This window comes from Onychomys torridus, chromosome 6 (genome assembly GCF_903995425.1).
Source record: "Onychomys torridus chromosome 6, mOncTor1.1, whole genome shotgun sequence".
Taxonomy (NCBI): Eukaryota; Metazoa; Chordata; class Mammalia; order Rodentia; family Cricetidae; genus Onychomys; species Onychomys torridus.
This window is the reverse complement of record NC_050448.1, coordinates 70,863,051-70,889,988: the sequence shown is the minus strand read 5'-3', so window position 1 is coordinate 70,889,988 and position 26,938 is coordinate 70,863,051. Positions and strand designations below refer to the sequence as shown.

The 26,938-nt window shown below is 43.6% G+C and overlaps 1 protein-coding gene across 1 annotated transcript in view; it reads left to right on the top strand.

The window, feature by feature from the left end:
* Vps45 (vacuolar protein sorting 45 homolog) overlaps positions 1 to 26,938 on the top strand; it is a 58,852-nt gene that overhangs the window by 10,337 nt on the left and 21,577 nt on the right. The window contains exons 8-14 of the mRNA XM_036189900.1: positions 1,753 to 1,887; positions 2,253 to 2,366; positions 3,142 to 3,309; positions 12,056 to 12,214; positions 12,988 to 13,095; positions 15,262 to 15,383; positions 26,803 to 26,934. Coding sequence (XP_036045793.1) covers positions 1,753 to 1,887; positions 2,253 to 2,366; positions 3,142 to 3,309; positions 12,056 to 12,214; positions 12,988 to 13,095; positions 15,262 to 15,383; positions 26,803 to 26,934 — 938 coding nt within the window. The remainder of the gene's footprint in view (positions 1 to 1,752; positions 1,888 to 2,252; positions 2,367 to 3,141; positions 3,310 to 12,055; positions 12,215 to 12,987; positions 13,096 to 15,261; positions 15,384 to 26,802; positions 26,935 to 26,938) is intronic.

Genomic DNA, 26,938 nt, shown 5'->3' with positions numbered 1-26,938 from the left:
CTGGAAGACTGTTTCAGCCAGGCACCATTTGCTCTCCCCTCGGCCGTGTGGTGTGGCCTCTTAGGGCCATGCTGCACTTGCTAAATTGCACCTTTGGTTGTTCTGACACCATCTTAGATAATACACTCCTAAGACCCTGTGCCCCTCATGTTCATCCTTCCAAAAGTTAAGCAACTCCTTGTATGTAGTTATGCTCTGTGAGAGGCGGTCTGGGATTTGGAGGGTGAGGAGGCACCTCCGTCTCCGTTTCTTCTCAGCATAGAGGAATGTCGGTGCTAGGGTAATCCATGGTGGAAGAGCGTCTCTGTAGTGTACGCCAACATCTGGCCTCTAAAGGAACTTGATAGCAGGAAAAAAGGGAGATGGAGGGAGGAGAGGGAGGGAAGGGAGGAGGGAGGGGAGGAAGGGAGGAAGGAGGGAGAGAAGAATGACTCAGTTGCTTAGAGCACATACTGCTCTTGCAGAAAGAAGTCTTGAGTTCTGCTCCCTGCCCACACACTGGGCAGCTCCCAGCCACCTTTATTTAACTCCTGCTCCCAAAGCATCCAGTGCCCTGCCTGGCCTTTGCAGGCATTGTATTCATGCACAAACCCGCACTCAAACTCACATAAGTAAAACATAAAAATTAAATCTTTTTTAAAATAATGGAAAAGTAATTATCTATAATTCTGTATCCCAAAGAAAAATGCATTTCACTGAGAACCTGTTATGTGCCATGTAGTAAATGACATGTTATATATAAGGGTTAAAAGATAGAGTCTCCTGTCCTCAAAAAACCCTGTGTCTCAAGAAGAGAGAGAGAGACAGATTTTATATGTGGAGTGTGTGGTAAAGCCATGAAGACGACGTCACTTTGTTGTATTACTGTAAATGCCCAAAAGGAACTGGATTGCTTATTAAAATATACTTAGCTTTGTATAAATCCACTCTCCATAAATGGTGAGAAGGCAGATTAGTAGTATTTCACCTTTCTGGTTTTTAGCCAAACAAATTTACATTTTTAAAGGCTGGAAGTCAGCCCTTCTTCACAGTTCATACTCAGTTAAAACATGACATAAGATGGATTCTGAGGCAAGTGTCTGATTACGCCAGTGCTTTGATTAACTCACAGGCTTTTTCTGATAATATTAGTGTTCCCGGGATAAATATAGCACCACTCAGATCTGCAAGAACACACTTCTCAGGCAGCAGAAAACCACAGAAGCGTGCAGGAAGTGGTACGGCTTGTAACTGCAGCACCAATATAGCCCTATCTGTGAAGCCAAAAATATCCTCGTAATTCATAATCAAAAAGCTAATGGTAGCTGTAATTGTTTTCTTTCTATCAAGACTATTAATCTTGTTGCATTTTCTCTACAGTGTGAAAGTAAAAGTATTTTGACTTTTTTTTAATGTTTAAGCAATTAAAATGACGATCTTTTGTTTGTTTATTTGTTTGTTTTTCGAGACAGGGTTTCTCTGTGTAGCTTTGCACCTTTCCTGGAACTCACTCTGTAGACCAGGCTGGCCTCGAACTCACAGAGATCTGCCTGGCTCTGCCTCCTGAGTGCTGGGATTAAAGGCGTGCACCACCAGCGTCCAGCTAAAATGACAATCTTAATATTTACTAGAGAACAAAGTATTAATAAAAATATGAACTAAGTAGAAAAACTTGGTGTGAAACAGACTAGTTATTAAGAATGCCATCGTTCTTTGTTTTCCTAAACACTCGTTATTTCCATATTTTGTCACTCGCCAATTCTTCCTGTTTAGTGGACGTATCAGGCCATGGTCCATGAACTGCTGGGCATAAACAACAACCGGATTGACCTTTCCAGAGTGCCAGGAATCAGCAAAGACCTAAGAGAGGTGGTCCTGTCCGCTGACAACGATGAATTCTATGCCAATGTAGGTGACTTCAAGTTGTCTTCTGTAAAGTGTCAGTGCTGGCTTGTGAGAACGGGGGCACCGAGGGTTTAGTGTGGAAAGGTGACAGACTTCTTCAGTTAGGCTGCATCTCAGGATGGCAAAAGGCTCGGGCGCTGGCCTTGGCAGTATTTTTGTAGTGCTCACATAGTTACAGGCTTCCCTCCCTCTGGTAGCTCTTTGTGAGAATAATAATGTACTCATCACCAGTGTCCTGGCTAATGTCCAGATTTAGTAATTAAAATGGAATTTGTCCTTCAAGTCTGTTCAGAATTCTTTTTCACTTCTTTTATGATGTCTGAAAACCAAGCTAGTGTTAAACTTTCTTCTGACTTCTTTTTTCATAGAACATGTACCTGAACTTTGCAGAGATTGGTAGCAATATAAAGAATCTCATGGAAGACTTCCAGAGGAGGAAGCCAAAAGAACAGCAAAGGCTAGAATCCATAGCAGACATGAAGGTAAGTCACACAGATGACTTACCTCTTTAGAACTGTTTATGTAGGCAACATTTTTGGAATATTCCAGGTCTGATTTCTACTATGGTTCTTTGCTTGTTTATGAGCTTTATAGGATGGATTATGGTACTTGAGACTGTCTGGTCATTGCTGTGTAGCTCAGGCTAGCCTTAAACTTGGGAGATCCTGCCTTCACCTCCCAAGTGTTGGAATTCCAGATATGGGCTATCATGCCAGCTTCTTGTTCGTTCTATTTTGTTGTTGAAATGCATTTATTACTATAGACCACTGTAGCTATGTGGACCTGGCTGGAACTCGGCAGTACTTACACCTCAGCCTCCCAAGTGCTGTAATTACAGGCATGCTCATCACATCCAGCAAGTCACTTGGTTTAGTCTGAGACATTTTCTACAAAGCTTCCCTTCAATAAATAGCACAATGGCACATCCATCATGAGTCATGTATTTCTTTCCACTCTCAGTTATGACTGGCCTCTATAAAGACCCTAAGGATACGTACCAGCTTGTCTCTTCTTAAGAATTAATAAATGCACGTGGTTAAGAATTGTGGGTTCGGGTTGGGGATTTAGCTCAGTGGTAGAGCGCTCGCCTATGAAGCATAAGGCCCTGGGTTTGATCCTTAGCTCAAAAAAAAAGAATTGTGGGTACCTTATCCTGGTCAAGAAAGTAACCCCAGCTTTTTACAGTCTTTTCTTGACAAATGCCTATTCTTATTGGGAATGTAACAACATCTCCCGTTAATGTTTCTTCCATGACAGGCCTTTGTGGAGAATTATCCACAGTTCAAGAAGATGTCTGGGACTGTGTCAAAGCATGTGACAGTGGTCGGAGAACTGTCTCGGTTGGTCAGTGAGCGGAATCTACTGGAGGTTTCAGAGGCTGAGCAAGAACTGGCCTGTCAGAACGACCATTCCAGTGCTCTCCAGGTCAGTCGAACTGGGTGAGCACCTACTGTGTGTGTGAGTACCTGCTGTGTGTGTGTGTGTGTGTGTGTGTGTCTGTGTGTGTGTGTAAGAGCACCTACTGTGTGTGAGCACCTACTGTGTGTGAGCACCTGATGTGTGTGTGAGCACCTACTGTGTGTGAGAGCACCTGATGTGTGTGTGAGAGCACCTGATGTGTGTGTGTGAGCACCTACTGTGTGTGTGAGCGCCTGATGTGTGTGTGAGCACCTGATGTGTGTGTGAGCACCTGATGTGTGTGTGAGCACCTGATGTGTGTGTGTGAGCGCCTGATGTGTGTGTGAGCGCCTGATGTGTGTGTGAGCACCTGATGTGTGTGTGTGAGCACCTGATGTGTGTGTGTGTGTGTGTGTGTGTGTGAGCACCTACTGTGTGTGTGTGAGCACCTACTGTGTGAGCACTGTGCTGGGCAGAGAAAGTGAGTAACTCTGTCACTTATGGAACTTGGCTTACCACAGAATTATGAAGACACTTAAGATGGGTATAAACCAGGTGTGGTAGCCCCCAACGATAATCCCAGCAGTTGGGAGCTGAGGCAGGAGGATCACAAGTTTAAGGACTGATTATGCAACTTAGTAAGACCCTGCCTCAAAATAAATTAAAAAAAAAAAAAAAAGGAATTAGTTACTAAAGATTGCTTTTTATTTCACAAGTATGATAACATGCTACATATAAATGCTATAATGAGGTTATAGGAGAATAAAGATAAATAAGACACCATCCTTCTCCTCAGTGTGTTCACACTATCAGAAGAAAGAAAGCAATTTAAAGAATTATGGGCTGGGCTGGAGAGATGGCTCAGCAGTTAAGAACACTGGCTGTTCTTCCAAAGGTCCTGAGTTCGATTTCCAGCAACCACATGGTGGCTCACAACCATCTGTCATGAGATCTGGCGCCCTCTTCTGGTGTGCAAGCAGTACAATGTATACATAATAAATAAACCTTTAAAAAAAAATTATGGGCTACAGAGATGGCTCAGAAGATAAAGTGCTTAATGCTTAAGCACGAGGATCTAAGTTCAGATCATCAGCATATGCATAAAAAGCCAGGTGTGCTGGTGTACACCTGTAATCCCTACACTCGAGACAGAGACAGGCAGGTCACGAGGTTAATGGCCAACCAGTCCAGCCAGTTGGCCAGCCTCAGGTTCAATGAAAGACCCCAGCATCAACCCCAGGCTTCTGTATGCACACACACCTGCACACATGTGTACATACTCACACTAACAAGTACATACATACATGTAGAAATGATAAGGAACTGTAATCTCATGTAGTAAGTATATAACCAAGACCTTCACAAAAGCACATGGAAATACAGAAGAAGCACAACTGTGTCCTTGATCATGATCTTTGAGATTCTTGATGAAGAGGATGTAAAAACAGTTCTGGATAGGAAGATAAGTTGGAGAACATACACTAAAACAGGAAACAGGAGCAACACTCAGCGGGGAGAAGCAGGCATGGAGCTGTGGAAACACGGGTACCAGTACTGTGCAGCTAGTGGAGTGCAAGCCGAAGATTGGTCTTTAATAAACTAGAGAGTTTGAAGGGCGGAGCTATAGCTCAATGGTAGAGGGCTTGCCTGGCATGCTTAAGGGCCTGGGTTCAATCCTTTATCTCTCTCTCTCTCTCCTTTATCTCTCTCTCTCTCTCTCTCTCTCTCTCTCTCTCTCTCTCTCACTCACTCTCACACACACACACACACACACACACTCTCACACACATACACACACACACACACACACACACAAACGAGAGACAGACAGACAGACAGAAGAAAAGACCAGGTTGTGGTATTGAAATTATATAATCAGACCCTAACCTTAAGAAATATATACTCTGGGGGTTGGGGATTTAGCTCAGTGGTAGAGCGCTTGCCTAGCAAGCACAAGGCCCTGGGTTCAATCCTCAGCTAAAAAAAAAAAAAAAGAAATATATAGTCTGGTTGAGTAGACAAAATTAAAACACAAGAAAAATTACATAATGTTTCAGGATATTACTTAAGTCAAAACTGATTGTGACCATAAATAGACAAGGTTATTAGAAGGCTTTTCTTAGAGAAGGAAATGTTGAGATGGACTACAAGGAATGCTGGAATTGGGAGGAGGGTTTCAGTCAGGGATAACAACAAAGCACAGCTGCATCGGCATGTGGAAACAGTAAACAGTCTGGCCTACTGAACGTGGCTGCAAAGAGAATAGGAGGTGAGGTTGAGTTGGTAAGCAGGAACTGACGGAGAGGTGAGGTCTGCTTGCAGAGACAGGCAGAGATCAGAAGGGTCTGAAATGAAAGTCAGCGGTGCATCGGCAGGGCTGTAGAAAGCTGAGTTTACTGGTGGGTATGAGATGAAAAGAGGCTTATAGACTCACAGCGACAATAAGAAATAATAAGGGGCAAGCCCACGCGTCATGGAGGAGAGAGGGGCAGTCAGCGATAAATTCAGAGGAGGCAGGAAGAACAGAGGTAACTCCAGCTTCCCCAGAAACGCTGAAATCATTCTGTCAAAATGACAGAAAACAGAATGACTCATCTGTATGTGATTCCATTGAAAAAAGACAACTTAGGAATAAGTCCTTTGAGAGACAGTAATTTCTGAGCCACTTACAGCAGTCATATTTCTTCATGAATAGGACCCCATATTCCAAAACTTACCTTCTCTTCCTCTACTGAAACTAAAGCCAGCCGGGTGTATTGGCCATAGTACAGCTTTGGAGCCATACTGCCCTAGCTTTGGTGAGTTTCATAGTCACCAGTTTCCTTGAAAAAGGACTTTTCCCTCTGTGCTAGGAATAACAACATCAGGTTTCTGTGTTGCAATGAGGATTCAGTGTGACACAGAGGATGCTTGGTGACACTGATTTCCTTACGATACACACAAAGAATGATGAAGACCCATGTCATAATACTATAAAGCAAATGGCAGCTTTATGACTTTTAAAGTGTTTTCAGAAAATCTTGATAAACTTTTAACACTTCAAAGCCAGACCTGTGGATGTCAGTAAAGACTGGTAGACCAGAGCACCATATCCACTGCTACTGTTCAATTCTACTGGGCATGAAACTGTGTAGCGTCCATGGTCCGTAAATCTTCCCAAAGAACTCGGTTCTTGAGACTGACATTGTATCTTAATTCTTAAGCATATTGTAAGTATAGGTTGAAAGAGGTGGATAGAAAACCTGAGGTCTGCTAACAGTTTCATATACCCTTACGTTTTTCCTAGGCCATGTGTGTGCACATCTCTGTTTATTATGTTTGAGACAAGGTCTCACTATGTAGCCATGGCTGGCCTGGAACTCACTCTATAGGTCAAACCGGCCTTGAACTCACAGAGATCCACTTGCTTCTGCCTCCCACATGCTAGGTGTAGCTGTTTTTTAATTCGAGGGGTGCCATACTCTACAGAGACCTGCATTTTGTTTTCTCACTTAACCATGTGTCTCTGAGACTGTTTCAGATTAGAACCTTCAGTCTGATGTGTTTTGATTTTATTTTCTTAACATGCGCTTATCCTTTGACAAGGTCATATATGTATATAATGTATATATGTATGTATATAATATAATTCTGGTTCCTTCCTTACCCTCTCTTTCTCCTCCTACAAGTCATCTGCTACTTTCATGGCTTTGTGTGTGTGTGTGTGTGTGTGTGTGTGTGTGTGTGTGTGTGTACTGCTAAATTAGTGTTCTCTCATGAGCATGTCTCAAAAACAAACAAACGCACAGAAAAGAACTCTGTGATCTGATCACTATCTGGAACTCACATTTTTAAGGTTTCTTGTGGGGTGCTAGAGTGGTTCAGGCAGCAGTTTGGACTTTCCTCACCACAGAGGATTTTTTCACAACATGATTTAAATAGTCCATAAAGGGAACTTTTGTTTAACAGTGAGTGGATGCCAGGGGCCTGACCCCAGATGACTTGACCTTAGATAATAACGTCATAAGCAAGGAATTGAGGTTTTGAATAGAGATGGGGCTTGCTTTATTGAATACTAAGTGTATCATGGTAAGAAAAAATGCTCATGTTCCCATGTAAAAACTGACCTATAAACTTGTGCCACTTCTAACCAGTTACATAAAAAACTAACAGGAATTTGATTTAGGAAGAATCTCATTAGAAACAAAGTGTGGTGCGCTCCCATTGAAGCACATGCCTGTCCTCAGAAGGGGTGCTTTCACTAGGAGGTGAAGATTTTCATGTCCTGGAAAGACTAGCTTCAGAAAGAGCAGGTCCGCCTGCACCTGTGCACCCTAGCACAGCTCCTCACTGGAAGAAAGAACTGTTTCACGCCCTGGTCCTGACCTTGGGTGAAAATCTCAAATCACACTGTTAATGGCATGTAGAAAAATGAAGAGACAGTCCTGTTTAAAACCACATGGAATAGCAGCAGAGAACTTGAGCCTTTGATGGCCTGAGTTTGGAAATGTTTGTTAACTGCTCTAAACCCCAGTCCTTTTGTCTATAAAGTGGAAGAAAATACTAGTATTTATCATATATGATGACTTCACCACTATGTGCAATAATACTTAATAGCACAGTCTATTTTTTCTTTTTTTCCCCCCCACATTTTGTGTGTGTGTGTGTGTGTGTGTGTGTGTGTGTGTGCGCACACCCATGTCATGACACATATGTGGAGGTCATCAAGAATTTGTTCTTCCACCGTGTGGGTCCTAGTCATCAGGTTTGGCAGTAATCACCTGTATCTGTTAAGCTATCTCGTTGGCCCCTCTTGGGATTTTTGAGGCAAGGTCTCACTCGGTAGCCCAGATTGGCTTTTAACTTGTGACGGTTGTCCTTTCTCAGACTCCAAAGTTCTGGGTTACAAGACAGGGCCGTAATGTGCAGCACATGCCTGGAATCCAAGCACATGAGAAGTGAGGCAGGAAGAGCAGGAGTTCAAGAGCATCTTCAGCTACAAACTGAGTTTGAGGCCAGCTGGGCTGCATGAGACACTGTCTCAAAACCAGAAACCTGAACATGGGTTTAGATGTATTGCCAGTTAGTGAGATCAGGTCCTGCCTCCTTACCATTTTCCCAGGACACTCTCTGACCCCAGCACCCCAGCACCCCAGCACCCCAGCACCCCAGCACTCCATCCTGACTGGTAGGGAGAGGTGTCTTAATGCAGCAGCAGCTGAGCTCATCTGCTAGTACCATCCTGCTGCCCTCAGCTGGTAAGGTAGTGGTTATTTGCTGACTGTTTGCACAGCACGGGGGCGGATTCTAAAGCCTAAACCAGAAAAAAAGGGAGGTTCTCATTAGCCACTGAGTTCATCTGTAATTGGTACAATAATTCAGATGTTTTTGTGTCATTAAAAAATGTGCTGTAATGCTGCTTAATCCCAGTTCTGAGAAAAGACCACAGGAGTGGGAGATAGCCAGCCTTAATCAGTAGAAGATTCTCGAGGCATCAGAAAAGAGCTGTCTTCTCCTTAGGATGTGAAGGATGTGTTTGAAATTTGACCACCAAAGACAGTGTGTTTGCTCTGCTTTACCTGTTTCTGGATTATGCCTATGGAAGACCAGAGCACAATTTTATTTTTGCCAGCTCATCCTTATTTATTTACTGTGTGTGTGTGTGGGGGGGGGGGGTTTCAGAGAACGTTTTGTAGGAGTCAGTTCTCTCCTTCCACCTTGTGGAGGGATAATCTAAGGGTCAAGCTTAGATCTCAAGCTTGGAGGCACGCGTCTCTATGCACTGAGCCACCTCACTGCCACAGTCCTAAAGTTTGGTTTTCAGTCAGTCTCACTAGTAGACCAGGCTGATCTTGAACTTACAGAGATCTTCTCGCCTCTGCCTCCCTAATCCTAACTTCTTAAGTAGACAGTAGTTTTCTGGTTTGTTCTTCATCCAGCCATTGTTATACGGCAGCGTCCTTTTTCTCTTCATAGTGGAGACTTATGAGGTTCTCAGTGAGGAAAGAATAATCAAATATCCATCATATAACCCCGTTGTTTCCAACAAATAAACACACGGTGTAGAGACACCCTCTAACCCTTCCTTCTTGCCTCTGGCTAGTCCTGGAATCCCCATATTACTTATGCCCCATTAGTCAAATAGAGAAGCCGGGTAACCTCAAGGGCAGTAGTTCAAAGTGAAGTCCAAGGATAACACGGGTCCAGCAAACAAAACGCCCCACTTCCCCAGGGCTGCAGAGCCGAAAGAGAGGCAAGAACCTAGCTTGTGTCGACACACTTCTTTTCAGAAGGAGGGTTTGAGCCAAGGTCCTGAGGGACAGCAGAGTCCTGCCAGGAAGTCTAATGCCAGTGCGAAATCTTAAGGAAGATAGTGACAAGACTCGGGACACAGGGGAGGTCCCTAGAAAGGAAGTGAACAGGAAGGGCACAGACCTGTCCCTGCAGGTAGTCTGACTATTGCCATACTAATGTCCCTGTGTGTGTAGTACATGGGCTCTTGAGACTTGCTGGAAAGCACGGTGGTGGCATAGCCCCAGAGTGGGTAGGTCAGGTGGGAGGGGTGGCTTCAAGGGTGGGAACCAGACACTGCCGGAGGAGGGTGAGAGCTCATAGGGCTCTGAGTTTGCCAGGTCGCTGGGGGGGGGGGGGGCCTTACATATATGCACATATCTGACCATTTTTCACATAGTTATAGGAAATAATGGAATGTTTTAACAGATATCCTCAGTGGGCTGTATTCTGTGGCTATTCTGTGGCAAAGTTACCACAAAAGAAAAGAATAAGGAAATTCTCATGAATGTGGTGTCTAAGAGAAATTTTCTCCCTTTTTGATCCTTTAAAGGTTGTGATAAACATTAACCAGAAAAACAACAACAGGATCCCTCTCAGAGAGCGCTCTAGTTAAGAGCTTCCCTTGTATAATGCTAGTCCCTGTGCCTGGGCATAGAATTCCTGCACCTTGGACATGGCTGCTGAGAGCATAGTCTCGGGGCTCAAGCTTTTTTCGGGATATAATAAGGTCTTAAGAGTAAGCCACACTGTGAACTACCATACAGTGGTAACTATCGTGACCCCAGAATCCAGTGCCTTTTGGGAGTCTGCTGCTCTGTCACAGTTCTTCCTCTGATTTTCATGTCCCTACTAACAGGGGCTCTGCGCTCAGCTCACGCTCACTGCAGCCTTATAGCTTCCTATGCACATGCTGCCCCTGTGTGAAGGCCGTCTGGCTCCTTAGCACCCAGAAGCACTTTCTCATCTCTGTTCCTGCTCCTCTCCCCACTTACAGGGATTTTCCCAACTATTGGGTTTTGTTGATGGTTGTGAAATGCTTTCATAGCTCTACACATTGCTCCTGAAAAGCTCACGTCTACAAAACCATCTACAAAACCACGTACTGGATATAAAAAAAAAGTTATGGGGAAGGATTATAAGCTGACCAGTTAAAGCCTAACTTAAAAAAATAAGAAAGCTATCTAACTTTGTTGAAGCACTAGTAATAATAACATCCCTAGCCAGATGTGGTAGCTCACACGGAACCCCAGCTCTTGAAGGCACACACATGAGAAACCCCACAAGTCCACATAGCAAGTGCCAGGCCCACCTGGGTGACAGAGTGAGACCCTGTCACAAAAAGTCAAAATACTAGATAAAGTAACACCACCACAGTGAGCTCACCAGCGTTTGCACATGGAAAGAAGTCAGCCGGTCTCCACAGCCTTATTCTTGGGGTTAATGTTTTCTTTGGGCTCTAAAGTCCTAAAAATGTTTGCTTTTCATGGAGATTAATTATGTCAAATGTGACCTAAGCGGCGACTAAAGCTGTCTTCATCTGTCGCTGGGGTTTGTCTTTTGTTGTGATTTGGTTACAGTGACTCCCCTTTGCATCCTCATTTGCCTTTGCCCTTTCTCCAGACCCTGAGCATGGGGGAAGTGTGGCGGCTCCTGAAGTCAGCTCTAGACTTGTTGTCAGAGCCCCTGTCCAGCACTCTGGCTCTTCTTCTCTGGACCCTGGCAGTGTCCTCTTTATCGTAAAGCCTGTCCATGCTGAAAAGTGTACATATAAGCCGTACGTCTTCTGCGTTAGCTGACATGTGTCCACATTCTCAGTCTCACGGAGCTGAAGGACTTCCCAGCAGCATGCTCTGGCAGAGTGACTCATGCTTGTTTCGTCCCTCAGTCTCACCGAGGACAGTGGTCCCCAGCAGTGCCTGGCTTGGTGCCTTCTGGGGCCTAAAATGTATTTTTGTCTTAAATTATGAGCTTTACTGTATAATAAATATAAAATGTGACATGTAGGAAGGCCCTTAATGAAAGATGACAAAGTCCAAACATGACTTACTCTGTCCCTTTGCTTTTGCACGTTAGAGATTACATGCTATTACACACACGTTTCTCTCAGCCACCTTGAGACATGTTGTTACTTCTGGTGTTTCCTGAAGTATTAAGCCCAGCCCTGTGTAAGTCTACCAGCTTGTGTCTATTTGTATACAGTGGGGTGAGCAACACTAAAAGAAAGCCATCTTTGACCAGAAACTGGACATTTCTCTTGTGCACTGTGTCGGCTGAAGTGGAAGTGGTCTGTGCTCCTGACATCACCAAGGAGATGACTCAGACTGTCAGGAAAGGCAAGAACAACAGGTCTGAATTCATTAGAGCCATTCAGTAGGAATTATTCCTAGTTAATTCTTCCATTGAATAAGAAATAGGAATCACCTGCGTGTCAGCTGAGATGTGTCTCCACCACAAGAGATCACTCAAGTGAAAGGATTAGCATTGGTTTGTCTTCCTTCAGAACGTGAAGAGACTCCTGCAGAACCCTAAAGTCACAGAATTCGACGCAGCTCGGCTGGTGATGCTCTATGCTCTACATTATGAGCGTCACAGCAGCAACAGCCTGCCAGGCCTCCTGGTGGACCTCAGGAGTAAAGGCGTTTCTGAGAAGTATCGCAAGGTAACCTGATGGTGTGCCTGGGTGGTTTTTATTTAATCGCGCCTCACTGTGTACCCCAGGGGAGCCTTATACTGGTCTTCTTCTCAGCCCCCCAGATGCTAGAATTACTGGCACGTGCTGTGTGGCTGAATTCTTCCCCAGAGGGAGATTTAAGCAATGTCTACTCCTCCTAAGGTCCCAACAAGCCAAGACACAGTTCTTCCAAAGTTGAATCTGGGGACCCATGGGTTCATTAGGCTTCCTTACAGAGTATAGGTAAGGGGTAACTTACCGGGGTGTGGGTGCTCCTCCCCCAAAAGGCCCGTACCCAGCAAGAATGAGGGCTCCCCAACAGCTACATAGATGGTCCCCTTCTCTAGTCTCCTCCCCCATGTAGCCCCTTCCTCATACATAGGATATTGAGGCAGAGTTGCATACAGCAGGTGGTGCGGAGCCATGGATACTCAGCTGAGGGGGCACAAGCAGTCAGCATGCCCCACTGAGAGAGCCCTTTAAAGGGCACAACTGAGCTCCCTAGTGGCAGTTACTTGACTCAGAAAACAGCCACTCACAGCACAGCACAATACCCAATGCCAATTTATATATTAAGTCCAAACCCCAGGAACCAAGTCTGTCACAGTCTCTGCCCCAACCAAAGGTAAATCATACTGCTTGTTTACAAGGTGCATGATTCTGTCCTCTCGTGTCTTCATTGTCTTAAGAAAGTTATTTTATAATGAAATGAGTTTCCTGATGCCTAAGCAGTAAAAGACTGTCCCCTCTCTCTTTTTCAGCTTGTGTCAGCAGTGGTTGAGTACGGCGGGAAGCGGGTTAGAGGAAGTGACCTCTTCAGCCCCAAAGATGCTGTGGCGATTACCAAGCAGTTTCTCAAAGGACTGAAGGTAGAGCTTCCTTTTCGGGGCTTTCCTAAGTGAGAATCCGTTAAAGGCCTGCAGCTGAGCGTGAACTAGGATCTCAACAGTACACTCCTCCTGTAGTGCTGGGTCCACCCGAGAAATCAGAGCAGACACTGTCTTACACCGTTGCCTTCCTTCTGTGCTGCGGTGTGCCTGCTCTGGGCCAGGTAGCTGATAGCAGTAACTGGACATGCTTCCAGAAGAGCAAACAGTTCTGCTAGTGGCAGCCCTTACTGTTTGTAATGTAAAATTTGTTAAGTGCTCCTGTTCTCCCTCTCTCTCTCTCTCTCTCTCTCTCTCTCTCTCTCTCTCTCTCTCTCTCCCTCTCCCTCTCCCTCTCCCTCTCCCTCTCCCTCTCCCTCTCCTCTCTCGCTCTCTCTCTGTTTTTTGTTTGTTTATTTTGTTTTGTTTTGTGTTTTGAGAAGGAGACTCATGTACTCATGAAGCCCAGGCTAGTTTCAAACTCACTATGTAGCCAAGAATGACCTTGAACTTCTCCTCCACCTCCCAAGTGCTGGGTGTACACTACTCCACCTCAATTGTGCTGTGCATGCTAAGCACTGTCTACAACTGAGCTACATCCCCAGCCCAATTTCTCTTTGAAGAAAATTCAAAAGTACAAACATCTGTTGTGCTTTAAAAATACTAACCTGTTTATGTATATGTGTGTGTCAGTTAGTTTGTGTGTGTGAATGTTTGTCTCTGTGTGTGTCTCTGTGTGTGAATGTCTGTGTGTGTGTATGTGTATATGAGTAAAGAGGAAAGAGATCCACCTCTACTGACATTCCTTAGGAGCCAGCCACTTGTTTTTTGACATTGAGGCTAAGCTAGGCTGGCCAATGAGCTCCAGGGATGTGTCTCTAACCCACACACACCCCCTACAGCTAGGGTCACAAGTGGGTATGTCTAGTTTCTCTTCCTGATGATGCAATCAGATATCTTCACAAAGTGACTTAAAGGAGAAAGGGTTTCTTTTAGCTACAGTTCCAGGACAGTCTGGCATTGCTAGATGAGCGTTAAGGAAGTCAGTCACACAGTGCCCACAATTAAGATGGGTCTTCCCACATAAATTCACAGAGTCAAGGCCATTCCCCACAGGCATGCCTAGAGGCCTGTCTGCAGTAATCTAGACATTATTGTCTTGGGGCTCCACTAGACCCAGCTTTGACTTGGTAAGGATCGAACTCTGGTCCTCATGTTTGTGGGGCAAGTACTTTACCAACTGAGCTGCCTCTGTCCCTGACCTGTTCTTTCTAGTGCTCAAAATTAATTTCCATCTCTAGTTTCTCGTGTTTCCTGGTGGTTTTCTATGTCCTCTGGCTTATGATCTCTTCTACACAGTTTTTCTTTTTGTTTGTTTTGCTTATTATTTAACATTTTCACAAAAGAATGAGATTCAGATGAAATAAGAGATTCCAGATTTTTTAATACCTGGAAAAGTTTATTGAAAATAACTAGCTTTAAATTTAGTACTTTTGGCTGGGTAGTGGTGGTGCATGCCTTTAAACTCATGAGGCAGAGGCAAGGAGATCTATGTAAGTTCAAGGCCAGCCTGGTCTACAGAGTGAATTCCAGGATAGACATCGTTATTATATAGAGAAACCCTGACTCAAAAAACAAAACAACAACAACAAAAAATAGTACTTTTGTAAGACTGGAACATTTTTGTCTAATTAAAATAATTTTTAAATATTAAAATTCTGGGCTGGGGAGATAGTTCATTTGGTTCAGTGTTTGCTGCTCAAACCTGAGTTTAGATCCCCAGCAAACACACAAAAGCAAATATAGTGGTGTGCATCTGTACCCCCACTGCTGAGGTATGTGCAGAGAGGGAGCTCTCTGGCCAGCCAGTCTAGCCAAATCTGTGAGCTCCAGGTTCAGTAAGAGACCCGTCTCAAAATATATGGTAGAGAGCCATTGAGGAAGACACCAGTGTTGACCTCTGACATTCATGCACACACACATGCACCTTCACCCACCTGCACATAGACACACAAACATCCTGTTGGATTCTGTTGGATTCCTATCTAATACATATTTGATTCTGTCCCATAAAGTTTCTATTGAGTATGTGTCCCTTTTCTGCTGTGTCATCAAATGTTATATTGCTAGCTTCCCCAAAATAACATAAGAACCATTTCCATATTTTAGGGAGTGGAAAATGTGTATACACAGCATCAGCCTTTCCTGCATGAGACCCTGGACCATCTCATCAAAGGCAAGCTTAAGGAGAACCTCTACCCTTATTTAGGCCCCAGCACACTCAGAGACAGGTAAGGTGATAAAGATTAGAGATAAACCTGGGATCACAGAACAAGCCAGAGAAACTAGAAGTGCCCAAGGCATCCAGACCTTGGCCTTGAAGAAATGAACTGTGTGTATGCTGCTAGGCGCTGGGTTCTGCAGTCCTGTCACTGTAGATATCTGAATTCTGCCGACTGCCAGTGAACCTTGAAGAGGACTCCAAGCTGCAGAGGAGGTCCTGGTCTTGCCTGGCAGCCTGAGTTCAGCAGAGAACTCAGATCTAACTTACACATGGCCTCTGACCCACAGAAACCCTAAGTCTATAAACTGTGTGGCCCTTAAGATGTCACAGATGGTCAGTTTGACTTACCAAAGTTCAAGCTTGGTCCAGCAGTGCAGGCCTGAAAGCCCAGGTACTATGGAGGACGGCACATTCAAGGCCTGCTGAGGCTTCAGAATGAGTTCAAGACCACCCCGCCTGGATAACTTAGACCTGTTTCAAATTCTAAACATGTGGGAGAACATGGCTTTAAGTGAGAAGAGAGAGTTGAGAAAATAACTCAGAAGTAGGATGCTTGTCTACCATGCATGGGGCTCTGGATTTATTCCCAGTTACTCAAAAATTAAAATAATGTAAAAAGTTTTAGCGTTCATACTTAGTCTGAGTAAAATGCTTCTGTGTTCACTGTTCAGAACATACAAGCATTCCAGAAGCAATTTTTTGATGCTGTAACAACCTATGCAAGAGTTTGGTTTCCACCACTTTTCAAGACTGAAGCTTATCATTTACTAAGTGAAAATTTAAATTTATGTATTTTCTGAGAGGAGTTACCAAAGATTTTCTCTGAACTCTGAAGATTTCTTTATTTCTATCATATAAATGTGTGGTCTTCTTACTCTACCAACTTTCTAGTACTTTGTTATGTAATACTAAAAAATAGATTAAAAAGAAACCAAAAGCAAGAGGAGCCAGTAAAGACGGCTCAGCAGGTGAAGGTGCTTGCCAGCAAGTCTGGCCTCCTGAGTTCTGTCCCCAGGACCCACATGGTGAAGGAGAGAACTGAGTCCCAAACTGTCCTCTGACCTATACACACTCCATGGTGCGGGTGTGCGCTCTCTCTCTCTCTCTCTCTCTCTCTCTCTCTCTCTCTCTCTCTCTCACACACACACACACACACACACACACACACACACACACACACACACACACGAACACACGCACACACAAATAAATACAGAGTTACAGAGTCACCGAGTCACCGAGAAAGCAGGGAGTCTAGACCACTGTTCCTGACTACACTGAGATGCTGATCACTGACTCCTTCTGTTGTTTCAAGCTGAAGAGTCTTTGAGTTTTGCATATGTCAGCATTACACTTGAGCTCCCCTGCCAAGCCCGAATCATTTACTTGCTTTGGAACAAAGAAACAGGTGTTTTAGATCCTCCGATCCTCCTCATAGTCTGTATTTTAGCAGCATATCAGCTTCCTCTTATGCTCTGTGGACCTGTCACTTGGTGTTTCCAACATTAGTGCCCAAAATAGATAAGCTACTTGATTGCCAGCCAGAGCAGGTTGTTGCTGGTTTGGGTGAAGATTGGACTTTGCCAAATGTGGCCAGCACACAAACTGAGAGACCTGATTAGCAAAGCCATCGTACGTGTCCCAGGAGAAAATGATGACTTTCTTTAGTTAGAACTTTAATCCAGTGGTTAATTTTAATAAACCAAAACTTGCCCATACCAATTTACTTAAAGCCAACTTAAAATTTACATGCATACAAATTCTAGCTAGTTAAGAATTATAGTCATACATGTTTACATTGGACCACATAGTGTAAAGGGCCCAGATATACACTTGGAATCCGTTGGGTAATTTAATGTGAGAATTTTACTGTTGATATAATTCATCTATTATTTCAACCAGTAACAATCTAAGAGCATAGTGTTTTATAGATATAATGAAACTCAGAAAAGGGAAAATGTTTTGAGATTTGTAGGTGAGTGATTCTTGTATATTGTATTTTTTTTCTTAATCCCTTAAAAAGAAGACTATTTGGTTAAGAATTTTTTTTAAAGAATTATTTACTCATGTGTACAGAAGAGGGCGCCAGATCTCATTGCAGATGGTTGTGAGCCATCATGTGGGTGCTGGGAATTGAACTCAGGACCTCTGGAAGAGCAGTCAGTACTCCTAACCTCTGAGCCATCTCTCCAGCCCAAGAATTTTTTTTAATACAAGGTTAACACCAGATGTTATGGCTGAGAGTACAGTCCAGTCACTCAAACAAAGTGTCTAGGGACCATGAATTACAATCCAGAGGTGTCCAATAATAACAAAAAAAGGAAACTGCTCCAAATCTCTCACCTGTTTAAGAAGCTTCTGAAACATCTTGTTCTTGAGGCTTTTAATGAATTTGGTAAGACATTAATATGCTTATAGATCTCATACAAGAATTGCTGAATACAGTTAAGAGCATTTGCTGCTGTTCTAGAGAACCTGAATTCAGGTCCCTAGCACCCACAACCACTTTCAACTCCAGGGGACCCCACACTCTCTTCTGGCCTCTATGAGTGCCCACTTATACATAGCATATGCTCATACAAACACATACATGAAAATGTTTAACTTTAAAAAGTTAGAGAATTGCTTAGTGAAAAATTAGCTACTTATTGCTAAAAGGAAGCCCTGGACCAGATGAGTATATTAGTGTACATCAGCAAACCTTCCTGTGTTGAGTCATTGCCAACAAAGCTCAAATGATGCTCTCCCCCACAGTGCTTATTAGCTGTTGGCATCTGTTAGCATTTGTCACTGTGATCTAAACATGTATACAGTTAATTATGTTGCTTTATTCTTTGATACAACAGATGTTTATTGAATGCTTTCAGTATGTTAAAAATTGTTGCAGACACTAGGGCTGTGGAAATGGCAGGAAAGACACGGAACTTACCCTTAAGGCCCATTTCAGAGTAAACAATGCTTCAAAAGGCGGAGTGGAAGGAAAAGCTACAGAGTAACTGTGGGCCAGGGAAATTTAGATTGGACAGAACCTCTCTGAGGGTGTGCTATTTAAAATGGATTTTTAATTTAGCAAAAAAAAAAAAAAGCCAAACATGTGGTGATTAGAAGAGACAACTTGAGCAGAGGGAATGCCAGAGTCTGGGTCTCAGAGAAGGGAGAGCTCACCTGTAAGGCAGAAAGAAGTGCTGGGTAGAGTGTGCTGCTGTGCATGGGGAGAGAGGCTGACCCCATACATGGGACTGGAGCTCATGGAGCCTGTAAAGGTTGTTCTTCTTTCCTTTCTTTATTGTTTTGTAAATATAGAAAGACATGCTAAAACAGTGAGCCAAACCACAGTTTCCTTTTTTCTTCTGAGATATCTATCCATGCTATGTAATCCTGGCTGGTCTATAACTTGCTAAGTAGTCCAGGCTGGCCTCAAACTCACAGGGACGTCTGCCAGCTTCTGCCTCCCGAGTGCTGGGAGTAGACTGTGTTGAAATGATAACTTTGTGAGAGATTGGATGGTGAAAAAAGGAGGAGGAGGAGAAGGAGGAGAAAGAGGGACTACTGGAGGACGTTGCTACATCCACGTAAGATGTAAACGTGACTTGGCTAGGAAGGAAGGAAAAGCAGTCTATTTAAGAAAGTACTTCGATAGAGCAAGGGTGACACCAAGGGTAACTAACGCTCAGGTTTAGAGGAGAAATTAAGAATGTTGTTGGAATGCCTATTTAATAATGAAATAGAAATGTCACAATTCCTAGGTGTAGTGACCCACACAAGTAATCCCAGCACTAAAGAGTCAAAGACAGAAAGTTGAAGGCTTGCCTAGATTCCATAGCAAGACCTTACTTCAAATCACTTCTCTCTTCAGTTGGGAGCATATAGACCAGATAGGACCTCTAAAGGATAAAGAGAAGAACAGTGCTCAGAATGAAGCCCTAAGCACAGGCCGGGAGCCACCAGGAGAAGACAGAGGCCACGGAGTCTTAACGACTGCATGTGGTAGGCCACACCCAGTCTACTGAGAGGTAAAAAACAGTTTAGTGGCATGAAGGTTGTTGGTGATCCCCAAGTGCCCAGAAGATTTGGAAGCCAAGTTTCAGTGAGTTTAGAAGCTAAATTAGGAAGTTGCATAGGATAAGAGATGAGATAGAAATGTGTGTTTGAATCTAATTTACTATGAAAATTTAAGTAGAACTTCCATACAAGGTCAATGCCTATTAGTGGACATTAATTTAAAATATACCAAGTGAGCTTAGTTGTGTGATTTTCAATGAATTTTTAACTATACAAGGTTAAATGTGAAGAGGGCAGATGGGTCCGACCATGGTTCTAGAAAGTGGAAAGGAGGAAGAGATTGGATAGTGAAATAAGCATTGGTGGTGAGATGGGAGGAACAGAATGCTATTGCGTGTGTACAGTATTAATACAGGTAAGTTTTAAGTGGATGGGGGGTCAGTGAAGAAAGGAGCTCTTAAATTCACCATTTCATGGGTGGCTCATGTGTTTGTAATGGAGAAATTTAGGCTGTACCATGGATGGCGCAGTAGTGGAAGGAAAGCAGTGGAGTGTGACTTGGGTATTAGTGTTAAAGTCTCTGGAGTATTGAAAAGAAGCCTGCAGAGGAGAACAGTGAGCAGAGCCAAGTCTCTAGAGAGTCAGAGGGACCAAGAAAGGAGGTCGGGAAGGAGAGCGCGGAGTGTTGTGGGCATCTGAAGTCATGGAACTTTGAAGGAGGAGGTAGAGAAATGGTCCAGACTAGTTGAGGGCATGGAAGATGCTGTTCTGTGCCACCTCTGAGCTCTGCTTAGCAGAAGCAAGATGGTGAGCACTTGCAAAACACTCCACTTAACAGTTCCAGTTCTGAGAGTTTATCCTGTAAACAAATATGCACGCCCAAGTGCACAAAGGTGTGTAAACCTGGTGTTCTCTGAAATATGAATGGTCACGGCACAGTCTGGAGACAGGCTAGACACCAACAGGAGACTGGTGCTCAGTGACAGCTCGGCACTCTGAGTTCTCCACTCTCTCCTCTTTTCTTTCTTTTCCTCCCCCCCCCCCCCCCCCCCCCCCCACCCCCAAGGTCTTATTAGGCTGTGCTGGGAATCACTATGTAGCCTAGGCTGACCTTCAACTCAGAATCTTCCTGTGTCAGCCTCCTGCTGTCCCACCAAAGCCCAGCAGTATTCTTTTCGTTTTTAATAGAATAATTCTTCATGGAGTATATGCAAAACTCTCTAAGATGTGTTCAGAGAAAATCAAGATGGTATCATCCCCCCTTTTGTAGAAAAAAATATGAGCATATGTAAGCATATATTTAACTATACATAATATGTATATAATATGTGTGTATAGCATGATTTATGAAAGAAGACACAAGAAACAGCTAATTATTATCTCTGTATGTTGAAACAGTGGTTCATTATATCCATACATAGCCCTTTCAGTAACTGTTGTATTAGATATTGTCCTATTGAAGTAAGAATTAATTAGTCTTTACAGGTTTTTACATTATCCAACAGTACTTTACAAAGAGTAAGAATTCAATAACTATCCATTAAATTAAGTAGATAGCAGTAAATTTATGCCAAAATTTACCCTTGAAAAATTTAAACACAAGAATAAATTTAGTTGATAATCAGATTTTTCTAGGTTGTCATTAGCCCAGTATGAATTTGGCTTTGCTCTGATTTAGCCCTAGGATCTTCTCTGACCACGTTCTTAGCCCTGGTCCATAACATTGAGAAGATGTTCATTTGGCCCCCCTAATGATGGCTTGGGTCTCATGGTAGAACATCTCGGTTTTATCAATGTTGCAGTATTAGGGAACATCACAGGACTGTGTCAGCAGTGCAGGTTTGCAAAGCCAGAGCCCCTGAACTTTTTTTTAGCCTTAGCTATGTAACTGGCGGTTACTGTTTGATAGTATGGACATAAGGGAGTCCATCTTCACTCTGCAGATGGACTTATTCATCCTCCCTATCTGGCTAAATCTTTCCGCACGGTTGCTGCTTATCTCTGATGTGCACACATTTCATAGACTCTTGTCGCAATCACTGCTTTTGTTCCTATAAAAGCCTTTTTTCCCTGCAGAAAAAAATCAAAAGAACTTTATTATCTCTGAGTATATTCAAATTTTTAAACTTTAGGCATAAGTGTAGTGGTCCACAAAGTAGTTAAGTGTTACATTTGGAAAGATTTTCCTGACCAGCTTATGTATAGAAATAATAGTTTCTAGAAATACTGTATTTGATGTTTTATTTTTCTAACAAAATAAGAAACAAATTGGGCTCTTAGGATGTCCTTGTGTAACTGGATATAGCATGAACTGGCTGCTGATTTCTAACATTTGCTGACTGCTTAATTAATGCTTTGGGTTGCTATGGTGAATTACAGTGCACAGAAAAATGCACATAGACTTGAACTTGTATATTCCATAATGCATAAAAGATTCATATCTCTTTCTCTAGGATTTTTGGTTGTTTTGTTTAAAGACTGTAAGTGTGCTCATTTGTCTTGAGTGTATTGCACATGTGTCCCAAGTACATCCATGCACACATGGAGAGGCCAGAAGGGGATGTTAGGTTCTATCACTCTCTGCCTGTTCTTTTGAGACAGGATCTCTCTTGAACCTAGGGCTCATGTTTTCTTGGCTTGGCTGGAAGCCAGCAAGCCCCTGTCTCTATGTGGTTCATACTGGGGTTATGAACCAGATTGTTAGATGGTGCTGAGATCCAAACTCTGATCTTCAGGGTGTGCAGTGATCACTCTTGACTGCTGAGCCATCTCCCTGGCCCCGTAGCTAGTTACATTTGGCATAACCTACGTAGAGGGAAGCCACAGACACCAACACCATTCTCCAGGTACTTTCTTTGCCTGCTTGGTGGCTTTTCTGATTTACCAGAGCAGGAGCTCAGAATACAAGTGTTCCGATCTGACTTCCCTCACCAATCACTAAGATAATCACTGTACTCCCTGCAAGGCAGGAGCCTGTCCTTCTGAGTGATCTGTGCAATCCATCAGTATTTATTTATTCAAACTCAGACTGCTTGATGGGCCCCAGGATTGTCCTTTCACCGTAAGGAGCGCTACCCATGAAATCTTACTGAAAAAAACTCATGTTCTTAGACTGTGATGTCCCACCCTCTGTTCTGTCCCCCTGCATCAACCACAGTCCTGAGGGCTCTCACCTGAACCTTACTTAGATAGTCCTAGTCACCCCCAGAGGCCCCTCCTCCAAACACTGTAGTCAGAGTAAGCTTCGATCCTCCTAAGACCTCAGAATGGGGATTACGTTCAGTGCGTTAACCCTTGGGGGACACCCTCAAACCATGGTGGGCAGCCACTTACTACATGTGGCCAATGCTGCCAAAGAATTGAAATTTTAATTTAATTACATTAATTTAAATCACCACATTTGAAGGAGATCTGGGGGGAGGTGTCTTAGTTAGGGTTTTTATTGCTGTGAAGAGACACCATGACCACAGCAACTCCTATAAAGTAAGACATTTAATTTAGGGGCTCACTTACACTTTCAGAGGTTCAGTCCATTATCATCATGGTGGGGAGCGTGGTGGCATGCAGGCAGACATGATGCTGGAGGAATAGCTAAGAGTCCTACATTTTGCAGGCAACAGGAAGTTGACTGACTCACACTGAGCAGAAGAAACCTCAGAGCCCACCCCCACAGTGACACACTTCCTCCACCAAGGCCACACCTCCTAATAGTGCCACTCCCTTTGGGGGCCATTTCCTTTCAAACTTCCACAGTGTGTGTAGATTATGAAGCAGCTCAGTAGCTAGACTCTGGGTACTTCTTTGAAAGCTCAGGGAGGTGAAACAGAGCCACCCTGGGAGAGCAAAAAATGGCCACTAATAGAGGAGGGGAAACCGAGAACATGTATCCAGGTGAAGCCGTAACCAGCTTGACAAATGCTGTTGGCAGGTGAGTAAGACCTAGACTGAAGGACAGTTCTGTGGAGTTAGCAATGGGGTCCCACTCTGACAACAGAGGTTACTTAGTGGAGTCTGGAGCCAAACTGCCTGAAATTAGCTTAAGATGAAATGGCCAGACCACATAAGAAGTCATCAGGGGAGTCTGCTTTGCTACCTGCAACAGAAAGGGAGCAACAGCTTTGAAATGCATGGTCCAAACTCTGATGGCATAGGCGAAGTAGCTTGGAGAGCTCTCTCAATATTATTATTATTAATAGTAGTAATAATAATAATAATAATAATTTTTTGAGACAGGTTCTTACTGTGAAGCCCTGGCTAGCCTAGAACTTGATATGTGTACCAGATTAGCCTAGAACTCACAGAGATCCTCCTGCCTCTCCCTCCAAGAGCTGGGATTAAAGATGTGCACCACCATGCCCAATTTCTAAATTTTTAAAAATGATTTGATGTTTTTATATGTATGAGTGTTTGTCTGTATATAAGTACACCACATGTATGCCTGGTGCCCACAGAGGCCAGAAAAGGATGTTGGGTCCTCTGAAACTGGAGTTGCAAATGATTGTGAGCCACCATGTGGGTTGTGGAAACTGAACCTGATCCTCCACAGAAACCGCAACTGCTCTAACCACTGGGAAATCCTTCCAGTTCCCTCCCTCTCTAAAGTTTTTGATTGTGTACCTGGCCTTTAATGGCTGACCATCTCTCTAGCCCCCTCTCTCAAAATTTTAAATGTACAGTATGGGGGCAGGCAAGATGGTAAAGGAATTGGTTGTCAGACCTGATGGCCTGAGTTGAATTCTCCAGATCCCAGGTGGTGGAAGGGGAGAAGCTGTTCCTGCAAGCTATCCTCTGACAGCCACATATGTGTTTTGGTGTGTACAGGAATATTTGCCCCCACACACATTAAATGTACTGTATTTCCAAGAGAAGGGTGGGCACAGAAATGTATACACAGTGTTTTGTGTTTATGTTTCAAAATGCCACACAGAGACACATGCAGATGAGCAACAGTATTCGTCTCTATAGGAGTGCTGGGGGGGGGGGCACGGCTGGGGGGGCACGGCTGGGGAGGGGGGGCACAGCTGGGGACAGGGATGGCACAGCCAGAGCCAGAGTAAGAAGAAACGTCTTCAGCAGTTCTGTTTCATGCTGTGTACTTGCCTTATGTACTTCAAAACAGTTTGGAGGTTGGCATTTAAATTGCATTTATTTATGCAGGTGTGTATGTGTGAGCATATGTACGGGGGTTCAGAGGACAACTTGCAGGAGTGTGCTCTCTCCTTCTACCATGTAGGTTCTGGGTATTAAACCTAGGCGGTCAGACTAGGTGACAGGCACTTTTACCCAGTGACTCAGTCTCCTTGGCTCTGATTTTTTTTTTTAAACACTGTCTCACTATAGAGCCTGGTTGGCCTGAAACTCACTACATGGACTAGATGAACCTCAAATCTCCAGATTCCTATACCTCCCAAGTGCTGGTGGTCTGTCCCACGTGCACCACCACATACACAGTCAAAGCTGTATCTTGTATAAAGATCGGTAAAAATCTTGACCAGTATGTAGCAGTTTGTAACTCTTAGAGCATTGTGGCTAGATACATTGCTTGCCCTGGGTGGTTTCTGTTTGTTTTATGGTATTAAGAATGGAAGCCTGGCAGTGGTGGCACACGCATTTAATCCCAGCACTCGGGAGGCAGAGGCAGGTGGGATCTCTGTGAGTTCGAGACCAGCCTGGTCTATAGAGTAAGTTCCAGGAAAGGTGCAAAGCTACACAGAGAAACCCTGCCTGGGGGTGGGGGTGGGGATGGAACCCAGGGCCTTGTACATACTGGGATAGCCCCAGCCTCTGGTGGGAGTTTTAAATGAAGGTTATTTTAGAAAGTAAACGTAGGACATGGAGAGATGGCCCAGCAATTAAGAGGGCTAGTGGCTCCTCCAGAGGACCTGGGTTCAATTCCCAGCACATGGCAGCTCACAACTCTCTATAAATCTAATTCCAGAGGATCTGACATCTTCTGACCTCCATGGGCATAGACAAAACATCAATGCATATAATTAAATAAAAATCATTTTAAAAATTAAGTAAATTTAGTGTCTTAAAGGCAAGGTTTTACATCCCAAGTCCCATAGACGTGCCATAATTGGCCCTCTAAGTAGTTAACTACAAAACACCGACCTCTTTATATTTTCAAACTTGCATACTCTCCAGTGGAGAGTTTCTGCAATTCAGAGACCATCTGAACTTATTTATATAGCTACAGTATCTGATTCTGTTCCCATGAATTCCTATAAGAACAAATACTATCTTGGTGTAATTGCTTCCGGGTATTTTAGAAAGACACAAGGAAACAGAATAAATGTCCACTTGTGGTTTCTGTGATCTACACAGAAGCATTTCTATCGTGTTTGGTCCTAACTTCTAAAATGGATGCTTCTGCTTGATGTAGTTTTTAAATAATATGATATAATAAAATTGCCTGCCTGGCTAATTTTCTTTTGATGGCTGATAGCACACAAAAAGAAAAAAACAAGTTTTAATAACTGACTATATGTGGTTCTACATGAAGAAGGAGCTGATAAGAAGCATGTTTTCTTTTATTACGAAGCCATTTTGATAAGAGAAACAGGAAACAACTTAGCGATGCCCAGATGGAACCAGTGGCCGAGCTGGTGTATCAGTGACCAGTTTCTGACTCCCAGCTGTGCACGTGTTATTATCAAAGAACACAGAAGAAGTGGGGGTATACTGTTAGTTTATGTGTCTCATTCTTTTTTAAGATTTTATTTATTTATTTATGTATATGAGTGCTCTATCTGCATGTACCCCTTTATTCCAGAACAGGGTATCAGATCCACAATGGATGGTTGGGAGCCATCATGCAGTTGCTGGGAATTGAACTCAGGACCTCTGGAAGAGCAGCCAGTGCTCTTAACCGCTGAGCCGTCTCTCCAGCCCTGTGTCCTGTTCTTTTATGGCATCATCATAGAAATGATTTTGGTCCTACGCATAGGGACATCCCAGTATACTAGTATTCTACTAGCTGCTCAGAGTCCTTGGGCAGGGACCACAGTAATAGCACTGTAGCTAAGTCCTCTCTGCGGCGCTGTCCATGAAGGAGCGTGTGCTGCAGCATAAATTGCTGCTTATTGAAAGCATGCTGGAGCACAGCACTCTGCAGACTCCTGAACATAAAAGAATATTTTTGCATTTGGTTCCAGCAAACGCCATTGTGCTATTCTGAAATCCCCAGCACAGAAATAAGACATCCGCTCATAAGCAGAAAGCAAATCACTACTCAGCATTTCTCTCTGTTTCCTGCCAATTTGAGATAATTAAAACTTTTTTAAACCCTTTATTCAGCTTCCTTCACCGAAAACGGGAGAGGGGGGCTTAGAAATTGAAACTGCGTATGTAATAATAACAGATCTTTGCCCCCTTTTTATGTCTTAGCCTGTGACATTCTCTCTCTGCCTTCATCATCACAGACCTCAGGATATCATCGTGTTTGTTATTGGAGGAGCCACCTATGAAGAGGCGCTGACAGTTTATAACCTGAACCGCACCACTCCTGGAGTGAGGATTGTCCTGGGGGGGACAACCATACACAACACAAAAAGGTAG